Here is a 12021-nt window from a genome sequence, read left to right as displayed (position 1 = left end):
AGCGCACAGCCTCGGAGTGTGATCATGGCTACAAGCAAGTGTGTGACATTTTATAGTTCTTCACCGGTTTCCACAATTTAGCTTAAATGACATCATGTGACCACCAGAGGGCACTCTCCAATCTGTGTTGGAGTGTTTTCACTGTGCCACAAAAAATTACCCAAAAACACATTACCCTCCACCTTTAAAGTCTATATGATTTGAAATAGGCGATGCAGTTCAAATCATCCATATTAGGGGACAAGGAGGAACCTTTCGGCATTTTGGGATGCTATTGGTCACTGTAAAAAACAAACAACATTTGTTTTTCTAGTCTCGCAAAGCCAGACCAAACAAAACAATGTCTGACAGTAAGAGCACATTTTCAAAAAAATGCACATATCAGCCTGTTTTCCTCTAAAACTGTTATTTTGTTGAACTGCAGCCATACAAGGAACAATCACCTGCATTCCACATATTCCACTGGAAGTAGGCCTATAGAGCTGTTAAGCGGAAGTGGCGGAATTACGGGGCATGGGGCCTCTCGGCTGAAAAAAAACGAATGGGAGTCTATGGAAAGTAATCTACTATTTTCTGTTCCCAGTCATTAAATGCCCTGGATTACATATATGTTTTGTATGGGTCTAAATGATAATTTTTCATGTGAAGAGTTTGACGGTATGTTGTATGATTATTCGTCGGCTTTTGAAAACATTTTACGAGAACAACTACAAGTCTTGTCGCCTCTGTGACGTCACCTCAACACATTCCCTCCACTTCTCGACTGACAGGGCTAAAGCTAATGCTAATGGCTGGCGTGGACAACGCCAACAATCTCCCCACTCGAGAAATTGAAACTCTCCACATGTCCACTTGTGTAGTGGTTTTCGCCACGCTGAAGACTTTTGTCTTGTCATTGAAAGAAGGCGGTAAAGTGCATTAAAGACACAGCCATGTTTCTGAGCTAAGCGGGTGCGAGTGGTGGTGACGTATATCATAAGTGCAAGAGCAGCGAAGAGCTGTAGTCCACAAAAGCGCTCTGCACAAAACCTGACTGTATCCAGCTTCTACTCGCTAAATTGTTCCATTCTTTGCACGAAAAAATACCATCTAAATCCATACAAAACATATGTGCAATCGAAGGCATTTCATGACTGGGACCAGAAAATAATACATTTCTTTCCATTGACTACCGTTGTAATTTTTCGAGCCGATAGGCCCCATGCCCCGGAAGTAAGGGACTTCCGCTTAACAGCTCTATACTAGTCTGGCACTGCCCGCCTACTACTTCCGCTCAATTTTAATTTCCCTTCAGTAGTCTTCTGAACAAATGAAATTAAGTACGATGGTCTGGTAGAACCAGACTAGGCTGTTCAGAAAAAATGCCTTTCTCCTTCCGTTTCTCACTAAAAATTCAAATCTACTCGGACTACACACTTATTAACTGATGCTTGAGGTCCAGTTTATACTATCAAGTTGTCCTATTGATGTGACAATCAGTATCCAGTTCTAAGCCGTAAGGAAAGTGTAAAAAAAAAATACCATCAGTTTCTGATCATGATACAACCTGGGGAAATGGATGCCATTGCCCAAATATGGGCTTCAGGAAGTAGCAAGCCCTAATGCAATTCTCGCTGCTGTTACTTTAAATGGCTTCAGGAAGCAAGGGCTCCCACCCACGTCATGGGTTTTCCTCGGCATGTGCCAGAGGAGCAGGATGTGCCTAATATGGGCATACTGTGTTAACCCCTCCTTTTCCTTTTTCCTTCAAATGAAAGCAACACATTGGGGGATGGGTGAGAAGAGAAGACAGCTCAGGGCCGGTTTTTATGCAGGCTTTCTTGGCTGAATGGTAGAGATGTGGCAGAGTATTGATCCGTGGTGCGAGAAATAGTAACAATAGATAGACATATCTTTCACAGATTAGACTTGTCCCGTACCATGCCCTGCTTATCAAACAAACGTATCATGGTACATGATAAAGTTTCAATCTTGTCAAGTTTTATTGTAACGTGCATTTTCACTTTTTGGATTCATTGATGATAGTCAGGTCTTAGCTTGCCTGATCCTCATTAGTTGCAGAGCAGAGATAGTTCAATGCTCTTTAAATGAAGTACAATGTACTATATGATGATATGTACACTATGCAAAGAAAACAACTTGCATGTGACAAGCCTTATTCAGTATCCCGCTTTAAAGATTGTACCAAGGGTTTGCATGTAAAAAGTGCACACAGCAGCATGAAGCCAAAATATGTTTCACTGTTTTGGAGAGGAAGCACCATTTAGATATGGCACTTAAAGCAAACATTTCTGAGAGCTAAATGGCAATGCATAAGTTAGGATGAATTGGATTTGTGGCCTGTATTTGCAAATGCTTACGCAGATGCATGTTTGCCCCAGCTTTGGAAAACTAGTCAGGCAGTGGAACTGCTTGTCCAAAGTCCAAAGTTGTCTGCATGCCGTAACCTGTTCATGTAACGTGCCTAGTAAAATACACAACTATATTCAGTTTTACATATGCCTACAAGAGTTGTAGTTATTTTCTGTGAGAAATTAGCTGATCAAACATAGCAAGTAATAAACCATGAATTGCTACAATGCATGCTTCTTAGAAATGTTGATAAAACCTAATCTAATATTGGCTAGGGCAGAGATTGGAATGGAATACAATCCCATCCCACAGTGTAGTTCAGCAACCCAGCAGCAGCTGCTATCAAGAAATACCACACCCCATTTTGATTTGACCATGTGCAAAATACACACAACGCCTTAGGAGATGTTGTGGCGTTAATTTTTCAGTGATTCCTTTCCTTTTTACATAATTTATTGCTGGGTTTGATGCCCAACACATTTAGTTTCCCAGCATGTGGTTTATAGATCATTACAACAGAAGATAGCCTATAGCCTATGTCTTTGGGTCGTTTCTGGATGTGCTGTTTTCTCGGAACAGATATTTGAACAATTCCATAGCATATCAAATTCCATTTAGAGAGCTTAAAATAGCCACAGTTGCCTTGTCTAACCAGTTGTTGCAGGGCTATTTTTGAAACAGTTGTGTGAGGCCGATCGATGATGGGGCGTGGCTTTTTCGTATGACGCTGTGGGAGTGACGTCAACGAGGAGGTGATAATAGCCGCATATGTGTTGTGTCTACTACTCTGCGCGTAAAGTCAAAGGGGGAAAGACTGAACCCGAGAGAAAAGAAAAAAAAAACCCTGATTGTTTTTCTCCTGGACTATAGGCCTAGTTGACTTGAACATAAGCTTTGAAATGGAGGTCAGCGCCGAGGCCAAGAGGATCATGGTCGTGGCATTGGGGAAACTGTACAGCTCGCGCACTCAACGAGGGGGTCTGCGTCTCCACCGGAGCCTCCTGCTGACTATGGTGATGAAATCCGCCCGGGACATGTACCATGCGGCCCAGGCGACGGTGGAAGAAAGTGGCCCTTCATTGGCATGTCAACAACAACAACAGCCCGCCGAGGAGGAAGAGGTTAACACCGGCGCCCATTTGGAGCTCAAGGATCCCAAACCTCTACCCCGGGAAGAGGTCGTGGTTGCCCCCGCCGCTGAAAACAAGGAGAATTTGTGCCCGAAAAGCCCCACGCAACAGTCGAGGAAAAGACGCGGCAAAGCGGCCGTCGAGCCGGACTTCCTGCCCTGCAAGAAAGCCAAACTTGAGCAAAACCACCAACAGCAGCAGCAGCTCATTGTTACCGTTTTGATGGACTACCGTGTGAACTGCGGCGGTGAAATGGGGGGAGCAGCACGGTCCGTTCCAACCCCCATGCCAATACAGAGAGCTATTGCAGCGTGTTGAAAGCACTGTCTTTGAAAACACTGCCTGCGAATGATTTAAGGCAATCAACTTTCAGACATCGAAGCCTGCCACAGTTGGACTGCTCCAGAGTGGTTTGGCTGAACGAGAGGGACGGTGGACCAAGCCTATAGCCTACTCAAAAAAGTCCCAACACATGACTGTGAACAAGCCGGGGCATGTCCCAGGAGACACGAAAGCAGCCCAGTTGGGTGCGTAATGACGGCCACAGCTCACTATCATAGGGACTGACTTCAGCTGCCCAAAGGCGAAAGTAAAAGGACTTTACATGGATGGGGCCTTGATTGAGCTGCTGCCTCTATGAACATAAACACAATACTGTTTGATAAGCAAGTTTTTGCTATACTCAACTGCAACTGTAACAACAATTGTGTCAACTATTTGTCCACATGGTGATGACTGAACATGTGGCATGACATTTGTTAAACATTCAATGACCACAACTACCTCAGTATTTATTAAATATCTTTTGTACAAAATATTAAGGACTGGTGTGTTTTTCTTCATAACGGTTACTATGCCATGTTTGCAAGATAAATCGACACAGGGTGAGGGGGCAAAGTGTGTACTATATCAGTCATGCTATGAGAAAAAAATGCTGAAAGTGGTGTGTTCGAGTGTGACAGGAAGCTGGTTTGGTTGTAAAGAAGTTTGCTTCCTTCCCCCACTAAATCGCACCCCCACCGTGATTTGCAGGACAAAAAAAGCAGGGACAATTCAGGAGATTACCATTCAAACAGGGGAGGGGGAAGCCGTAGAGCCATTGTGTCTGACCATTGCTGACCATACATACACTGAATAATGAAAAGTAGGGGCTCTTCAAGAAGGGTTTTAATGTGGCCCAAGTAGGCTGCTGTAATGACAATTGTCACTGGTCCAGGTCCCGCAATCAGGGTACCACATGTCAAACTTTGAAACTGTTTGTGGTGTTGATTAATGACAACTAATGGGGACTAAACAGTAATAACAACACACTGAGTAGTGGAAGATTAGGGCATTGCACCGTTTACAGAGGACTATATAACTGCACGTTTTTAATCTGAGTTATAGAGCTCTTATCAGTTCGTGTCACAACCAATCTGCACTCAATCACCACTAATCACTTTTATTTTTGAGTGAACTCATGCCGTCAATCAAAATCATTGACGAGTAATTATAATTAAGTGTAAGACATTGGAGAATTTAACACATTAACGTTCTTAACCTTAATATAAAATTGAGCCTTTATTTACTTTTGTTTTGAAGAAGGCTTTAAGTTTAGGAATGCAAAGCCCCTCTACAGACTGTGGCGGGGGTGGAACAGGGATTCACTAGTGTTGTGGGGGGGAGGGTGTTAACAACAGAAGAAGGAATGTTGGGGGAAGTGCCTGTGCTGTGTGAGCCCCCATGAGGCCCTGCTGTGCCGCTTATTCTTCCGGCTGAAACCAGAGCACCACGTCTGTGTGCACAGGGCTGGGGAGGAGGGGCCGGAGTGTCTGGACATGCGAAAATACACATGTCATAGGGGTTTTAAAAACACAGACACACACACAAATTCACCTTCTCTTGTATAGCCTATCTCACTCCAATGTTTTTAAACTTTTTTTCCTCTCCCCCTTGCTTTTCCCATACAGGAGCCCCATGTTGGCACATTCATGCAATCTGCATGGCCAAGCATGTGATACAGGAGTAGATATTTGGCATTTTTCTAACCTGCTTGATCCAAGCATCACAAAAGTAGAAGTCACAGAGAGCAACTTGCATAATACAGATAACTTATCTTATCTGACCTTTAGGTTTGTTCAGTTACAGTAGCTGCACCAATTAACATTTTCATACTTACAATCGATTTGTGAAGTGGGGTTGTATAAGGTAGGCTACTTATGCATAGTTAGTCTATAACCCTATGGAGATGACAGTCAGTGCAGTCATTGTAAGGAGTTTGGGGATAGGTCGCAGTAGCAGGGTCAGATGGGGCCATCCGAAAAAAAAATTTCCTCCCGTATATAAATGCTTACCTAAAAATAAATATAATAAAAAATCCTAAATTTATTGTGCAATTGAACAGATATTTATTTTGTAGGTAGGCATTTATATATGTGGTGAAAACTCGTTTTTTGCCCTCTCTGCAATAGTAAAATGCTTACTTCGAAGTCAGCCTTGTATTGTTGCAGAGGGGGCCAGCTGAAAAACGTTTTTACTCCACGTGTACAAATGCTTACCCAAAAACTTAACATCCTTTCAATTGTACGTTACAATTAGGATTTTTTCACTGCTGATACACTGCGCTGGCAGTCAGCCATTTATTTTTTAACTTTTTACAAGCGTGTTCGGCCAAATATTACTACGCCAGCTTGCGTTAGTGCAGTGCAGCGTACCAGTCTGCAAATCAGCATTGAAGAAATCCTACATTGAGTGTACAATTAAAGGATACAGTATTTAGGTGGGCATTTTAGCAAAATCTGCTGGTCCACTCAGAAACAATACAAGGCTGACTTCTGCTACAGACACGTCTTCCCCAAACTATTTTTCATGAATGAGTTGACAGCCATTTCCATATGGTAAAATACTCACTATGCATATGTACCCCATACAACCCCACTTCAAAAATACTGAACTATCCCTTTAAGGGCCGGGATCGGAGCTGGTGCCCAATCGTGAACCAGTTATTTACGTTTCAGCAAGCAAGCCGGTGTTGCACCAAAAGCTGTGACTTGTCAGAATGTGTGACCCTAGATGGCGCTGTTCTTATTGATTAACCATTGTTTGTATGCAAGAAAACACAGGGCACCTTAAAGGCCCGATATGAGCCATACACACCAATAATATGGACAATAAATGAGGCAAAGCAGTGTGCATTCTCTCTGGATTTTATTCTTTAGGAAGAGTTCTGTTTGGAATTACAAAATGCACTGGTAGAAATAGCGGTGAGACAGGTTGAGAGTGTGACAGATAAGAGTGTGATAGAGACAGAGTTAGAGAGAGAGAGAGAAAAGAGGGAGTGAGTGAGAGATCAAAGGTTCCACAGCCAGTTTGAATGAGCACATCATCTGATTTGGCTAGCTCCTGCTCCCCCCTGATCCCCACAAGAGAAAACACCATCTTCCGAACTGCACTTTCTTTTCTTTGTTGATATATTTATTTTTTCATTAAAAACAGTTCTTTTTTTGTGGTGTCCTGAACATGGCTGTGTTGTGCCTCAACCCCATGTCACAGAAGAAAACAAACAAGACTGACGCACCAGTGTCTCTCTTGTGTTTTTTTATTCTTTAGACTTTTTTTGTTGTCATTTTTAACCTTTTTTGTTCTCAAAAATAGAAGGAAAAAAAGGAAACATTGCTTTTTAAAAACATCTATCTATTTATATATCTTTTTTTTTTATTCCTCTGAATTCATTAATCTGCTTTTTCTTTTATGTCCTGAAGATGACTGTTAACCCACGGTGTGGCATGCACATAGCACATGCATTTCTGGAACTAGATATTTTTTCCTTTTTTAAAATCTTTTGTACTTAAAAAAACATATTTTTTCTCAGTAGCGGCTTTACATTGCTTTTGAAGACTTTGTGTGGTTAATCAGCGTGTTAGTGGATGTCACTGCAGCATAGACACAAAGATGGACAGTGAATGTTTCGGGGCTTTGCATGTTTCATTCAGTGGAATTACTGACAACAGATACACACACACACACACACACACACACACACACACACACGCACACACGCACACACACATTCACACAAAGTCAAAGATTGTAACAGTGATTTAACCAAAACATCTTGAAATTTCAAAAGGATTTCTGGAGACAAATAATAGAAAGAAAAGCAAGCACAAAAACAAAATGCCAAAATTGATCAGATACACACTCGCCCATGTACATACACACACACACACACACATGCAATAAAACCAAATTACACACACACACCACACACAGGGGCTACATACCTAGTGTGCTTTCTGATTTTAAGTGTAGTGACGTGAAAAAATTCTTGTCCGTGACATTCCACTGAGGTTGGAAAGACACTAATAGGCAGTTTTTTTTCTTTTTTTTTTCTTTTTTCGGTGCATTCTCTGGTCAACATGTGATAGGCCTCCAGGTAAAACGCAGGTCAAATAAACACATAAGTCAAAGTAATCAGAATTATTTTGGGGCTGACAGTGGTGTGCGTTAGTGACAAGTGTTAGTTTGAGGCACACAGAGAAAGACACAGAAAGAAATGGCCGAGACATCTTTTCTCCAACCCTTCTGAACTGTGGCACTGTGCATTTCAGTAGCCTGTGTTTACACATGGTGAACACAGACGAGGTGGTCCACAGGGGAGAGAATGAGTTAAGCTGTACTTCTGGTGCACTGATACTTTATAACAATTCTAAAATCAGAAGTGAAGTAAAGGGAGAGGTGTACCAAAACTAGAGGGACGCTGTTTGTCAAGCGGCACCACTGGAAGGTCACAAGTGGTGGTGAAACTCACCCATTCAAATACAGAAACCGGTATGGACCTGCAGTGTTTATTTTTGTGATTTTTTAAAAAGGGCTCTCAATCAAGGCCATCCTTACCGTTTAAATTCTATATAATCCTTAACATTGACAGTGAGTGACAAGAAACACAGACCTATTGACTGCTTTGTGGATATCTCTGACTCATGCTCCCCGTGCTGCAGACTCATTCTCCGACAATGCAACGATGGGTGAAAGCTTCACCTCTAGGGTTGGAAAAATGATAATAGCTCATAGCTCAAAATGAAACCAACACACAGAACAGAACACAATACAAAATATGGAGAATCCGTCTCATTAGAAATATCATCATGAATGATCACTGAAAGTCATAATATTATCCGTCAATCCATTTTCTATGTCACACCGAGAAAAACAAAACATAGATGAAGAGTTTCTCTCCTTCCACCGCCTTTCTATTGCTCTCTTTCAATCTGATGTCTCTCTGTTTTAACCCCAAACCCTGGAAGACTTTGAGATGGAACTGATTTGTCGGACTTAATCACCAATATGGACAGTCACCACGCCCTTTCTCCCACTTTACCCTGCTTCCCAGTATATATTTTTTTTAGGTTTATCATCGTAGTTACAAAAAGTTACTTACACAAAAGAAAGGTGCAATTCCACCTGTGTCAGTGGCAGGCATCTGGCACAGGACATACAGACAAGCAAGCAAAAAGTAATAGTTTTGTGCCTTCTAGATAGATCTATCCAATCTCCCTGTAGCCTTCCGTCACTTGATTTGAGAGTACATTTAGGAATAGACAGAGGAATGTCACACAGAGGAGCGTGAGAGAGAAAGAGAAAAAACAGAAAGGCATTTCATCCAAAAAGAGAGAAACCCTACGGACCACAACAAAAATGACCATAAAAGGTTTCCCCCCCGCATACAGTAGATTCTCATTGTTGCTATTATTATTATTTTTTTGTATCATTCATGCAGGATTTCATAGGGTGTACAACTCCGCAAGTCTAAAAACGAAGCCATGTGGGGGTGCAACAGAAGATTCAAGCTTCAATGTTTTGAAGAAGTAGAAGAGAAGGAGGAGGAAGAAGAAGCAGGAATAGAAGAAGAAATACTGCAGAAAACAGTTATTGGTTTTGTTTTTTTTGTTTCTGACACCCATCTCCACTTTTTTTTTACTTTGTCTTCTCTCATCGGTCGTAGGTCGAGGTTAGTAACATTGTTTGTTCCTGGGAGGAGGGTGTGCTCCAGAGACAGGGGTAAACATCCCTGTCACACCCTTCTGTCCTCCAGACATCGACTGAGGGACTCGACAACCCCCTGCAACAACCCCCACAACTTCCCCACCCCCCTTTGCCATCTCACCTCATACAGGTGGAGGGCTCATTGTCAGTTTTGTTCTTATTTAAAAACACAGATGATAAAACTCATCAATACTCAACTGGTGGCTGGGAGGGTTGGATTTGATTCTTTTTGCAGCTAATTTAACTGAAGTTAGCTTTGAGAAGCAACCCAAAAAAAAAGAAAAAGAAAGTGGTCGTTCTTTTGTCGAGTCGCAACTCTTGACATCTTGTAAGTGGCTGTAGCTCAGTGCCAGAGGCATAATTTAAGACACACAGAAACTAGTGTCCATCACCCCTTCCTGCTCGCATCCTTACAAACTGCAGCTCGAGGTCGGTCTTATTTGGCATCAAGGGCTGAATGCAACAACAATGCAAGCAGAACATGGAGGTGGTTCGTTACCTCCTCTTACATCATATTGTTTCTCTAGATATCCTGACTTTTCTGCATTTTTGTTCCATCCCTTCATCCTGATACCTGGCCCCATTAAGCAGCCCAGAGTCCCCTGGGACATGCCAAGCAGTGGAGGAGACGAGGAAAAAAATTGAACAGACAAGAAAGAAAGAATCGTGTTTTGTTTTCTTTTTCTTGGCAGTCAGTGCTCTGGCTCAGAGCTTCTTTAATCTTCATCTTTCGGTCCATCTTATCAATTATTTTTCCTCCGTATGTCCCCTCCTCCCCCCTCCCCCTTTTTTTCCCCAGAGGCTAGCACCAGTCGTCGTCCTCCGTCTCGCTGTAGGGTTCATGCAGGCCCTTGCGGGGACCCCTCGGGTGCCCGGCTGGAGGAGGGGGGACCTTGTGAGGGCCGGTGTGTGGTGGTCCGTGGGCATGTGTGGAAGGTGAGGAGGAGCGGTAGCCGTTGGGCAGGCGACGCTGGGCGGCGGGGCCCTGCAGCTGGCCCTGCACCGGCCCCGTCAGGGCGGTTGTGGGAGGGGGCGCGTGGCGGGCAGTCCTGGGTGAGGTGCGAGCGGGCTGTGGATGAGGGTGAGGATGGGGGTTATTGACAGGGTGTGGCTGGGGGGGCGGGAGAGGGTGGGGATGGGGATTATGCGGCTGCTGCTGCTGTTGCTGCTGCTGCTGCTGCTGCTGCTGCTGCTGCTGAGGCGGCTGCAGTGGGTGGTTGGCCTGGACCTGGGCCTGGGCCTGGGCATGGGCATGGGGATGGGGGTTAGGGTGGGGATGGGGATGAGGATGGGGGTTAGGGTTAGGGTGGGGATGGGGATGGGGATGGGGATGGGGATGGGGGTTAGGGTGGGGGTTGCCGCCCTGCATGGCGCTCTGCTCGTAGGCAGGCGGTTCGTGGTGGGGCTCATAGTCCTGGTAGTCCTGGTTGTAAAAGCAGCCATCCCCTTCCACGGGGCCCCCCACTCCGCCGGAGTCTCCCCAGCGAGGTGGGGGGTGGTGAGCTTGGCGGGGAGGGCCCTGGCCTTGGGCAGGCTCGGGAGAGAAGCGTCGGGGGCCGGGGGCTGGGGCTGCGGCAGGGGGTCCTCGGCCCTGTGGCGCCCCAGCCGGCATGGGCATGGCCTTACGGACCACGGGGGAGTAGGTGACATGAGGCCGCGGTGTGGCCGGGGTCTGAGGCAGCTGCCGACGGCCTCGACGCGGCGTGCTGGTCCCCGACGTGGATGGGACGGGACTTCCGCTTACCGAACTACTGCCCTACACGAAAAGTGAAATAAAGCAAATAAAAAAGGACGAACCACAGATTCAACGACAAGAACACATAGAATAAAGTAGAGGATGATGGGAAAGATAGAGTGTAAAACAACAATAGAGAAAAGACAGAGAAAAATAAAAAAAGGCAAGAGTCCAGAAAAGATAAGAACAAGAATCACAGCGACAACGATAATTATAAAAGCACCAGTCGTAATGTAAGTGGAGTGGAGGAGAGAGAAAGGCAGAAATGAAAGGCATCAAAAAGTAACAGAGCGGAGGATGTGGATACAAAAGATGGGATTCCAAACAGCGCCATACATAGAGAAGCAACATGTCACGCAGAGGAGAAAAAAACAACAGGAGAAAAAAAGGGTAAAGGGTTGATTTCCTGAGCAAGAAATGGTACAGGGTAAATATGGTTGACTAAACATACAAAATGTTTTTAGTCTTAATTTACTGTGAGTGAGCTGTTATATTTATGCAACATGTTGAGTATTGAAAAGGGCAGGTTGTGCATGAACTTTCAAGATGTAGCATAACATTGTGTGCATCACATAAGTTCTTCTGCAAAGGCAGACAGACACCTTTGTTTCCAATTTTAATGGGCATTCTTCAACGCTGTAGGTTATGTGTTTAAAAAGGATGCCATTAAAGGAAACATAGTGAGAGGAATGTGAAAGAGCATTGCCAGTTTAAAACATTTAGGCAGGGAAGATGGCGACAGAAGTCAAATATACATGTTATGCATATTTGTTAGGTTGT

The 12021-nt window shown here is 44.1% G+C and overlaps 2 protein-coding genes across 2 annotated transcripts in view; one reads left to right on the top strand and one right to left on the bottom strand.

Annotated features, from left to right (window-relative positions):
• The first annotated feature begins 3151 nt into the window (after positions 1-3151).
• ier2a (immediate early response 2a) lies at positions 3152-4283 on the top strand. Its single transcript, XM_080043403.1, has one exon. It carries the CDS (start codon positions 3252-3254, stop codon positions 3798-3800), a length of 549 nt encoding a protein of 182 aa, XP_079899529.1. The 5' UTR covers positions 3152-3251; the 3' UTR covers positions 3801-4283.
• Positions 4284-10308: 6025 nt separating this feature from the next.
• The window catches only part of cacna1aa (calcium channel, voltage-dependent, P/Q type, alpha 1A subunit, a), a gene marked incomplete at both ends in the record, with an annotated part of 85352 nt that continues 83639 nt past the window's right edge, over positions 10309-12021 (bottom strand). The window contains 2 exons of the mRNA XM_080044792.1: positions 10309-10575; positions 10795-11262. Coding sequence (XP_079900918.1) covers positions 10309-10575; positions 10795-11262 — 735 coding nt within the window. The remainder of the gene's footprint in view (positions 10576-10794; positions 11263-12021) is intronic.

Source organism: Ammodytes marinus (assembly GCF_949987685.1).
Source record: "Ammodytes marinus genome assembly, chromosome: 16".
In the NCBI taxonomy this organism is placed as follows: Eukaryota; Metazoa; Chordata; class Actinopteri; order Uranoscopiformes; family Ammodytidae; genus Ammodytes; species Ammodytes marinus.
The sequence above is the reverse complement of the archived record's forward strand: the minus strand, read 5'-3'. Positions and strand labels throughout refer to the sequence as shown.

Excerpts from the sequence above, each read along its gene's own strand:
- ier2a (XM_080043403.1), top strand. The coding sequence starts at position 3,252 with ATGGAGGTCAGCGCCGAGGCCAAGAGGATCATGGTCGTGGCATTGGGG.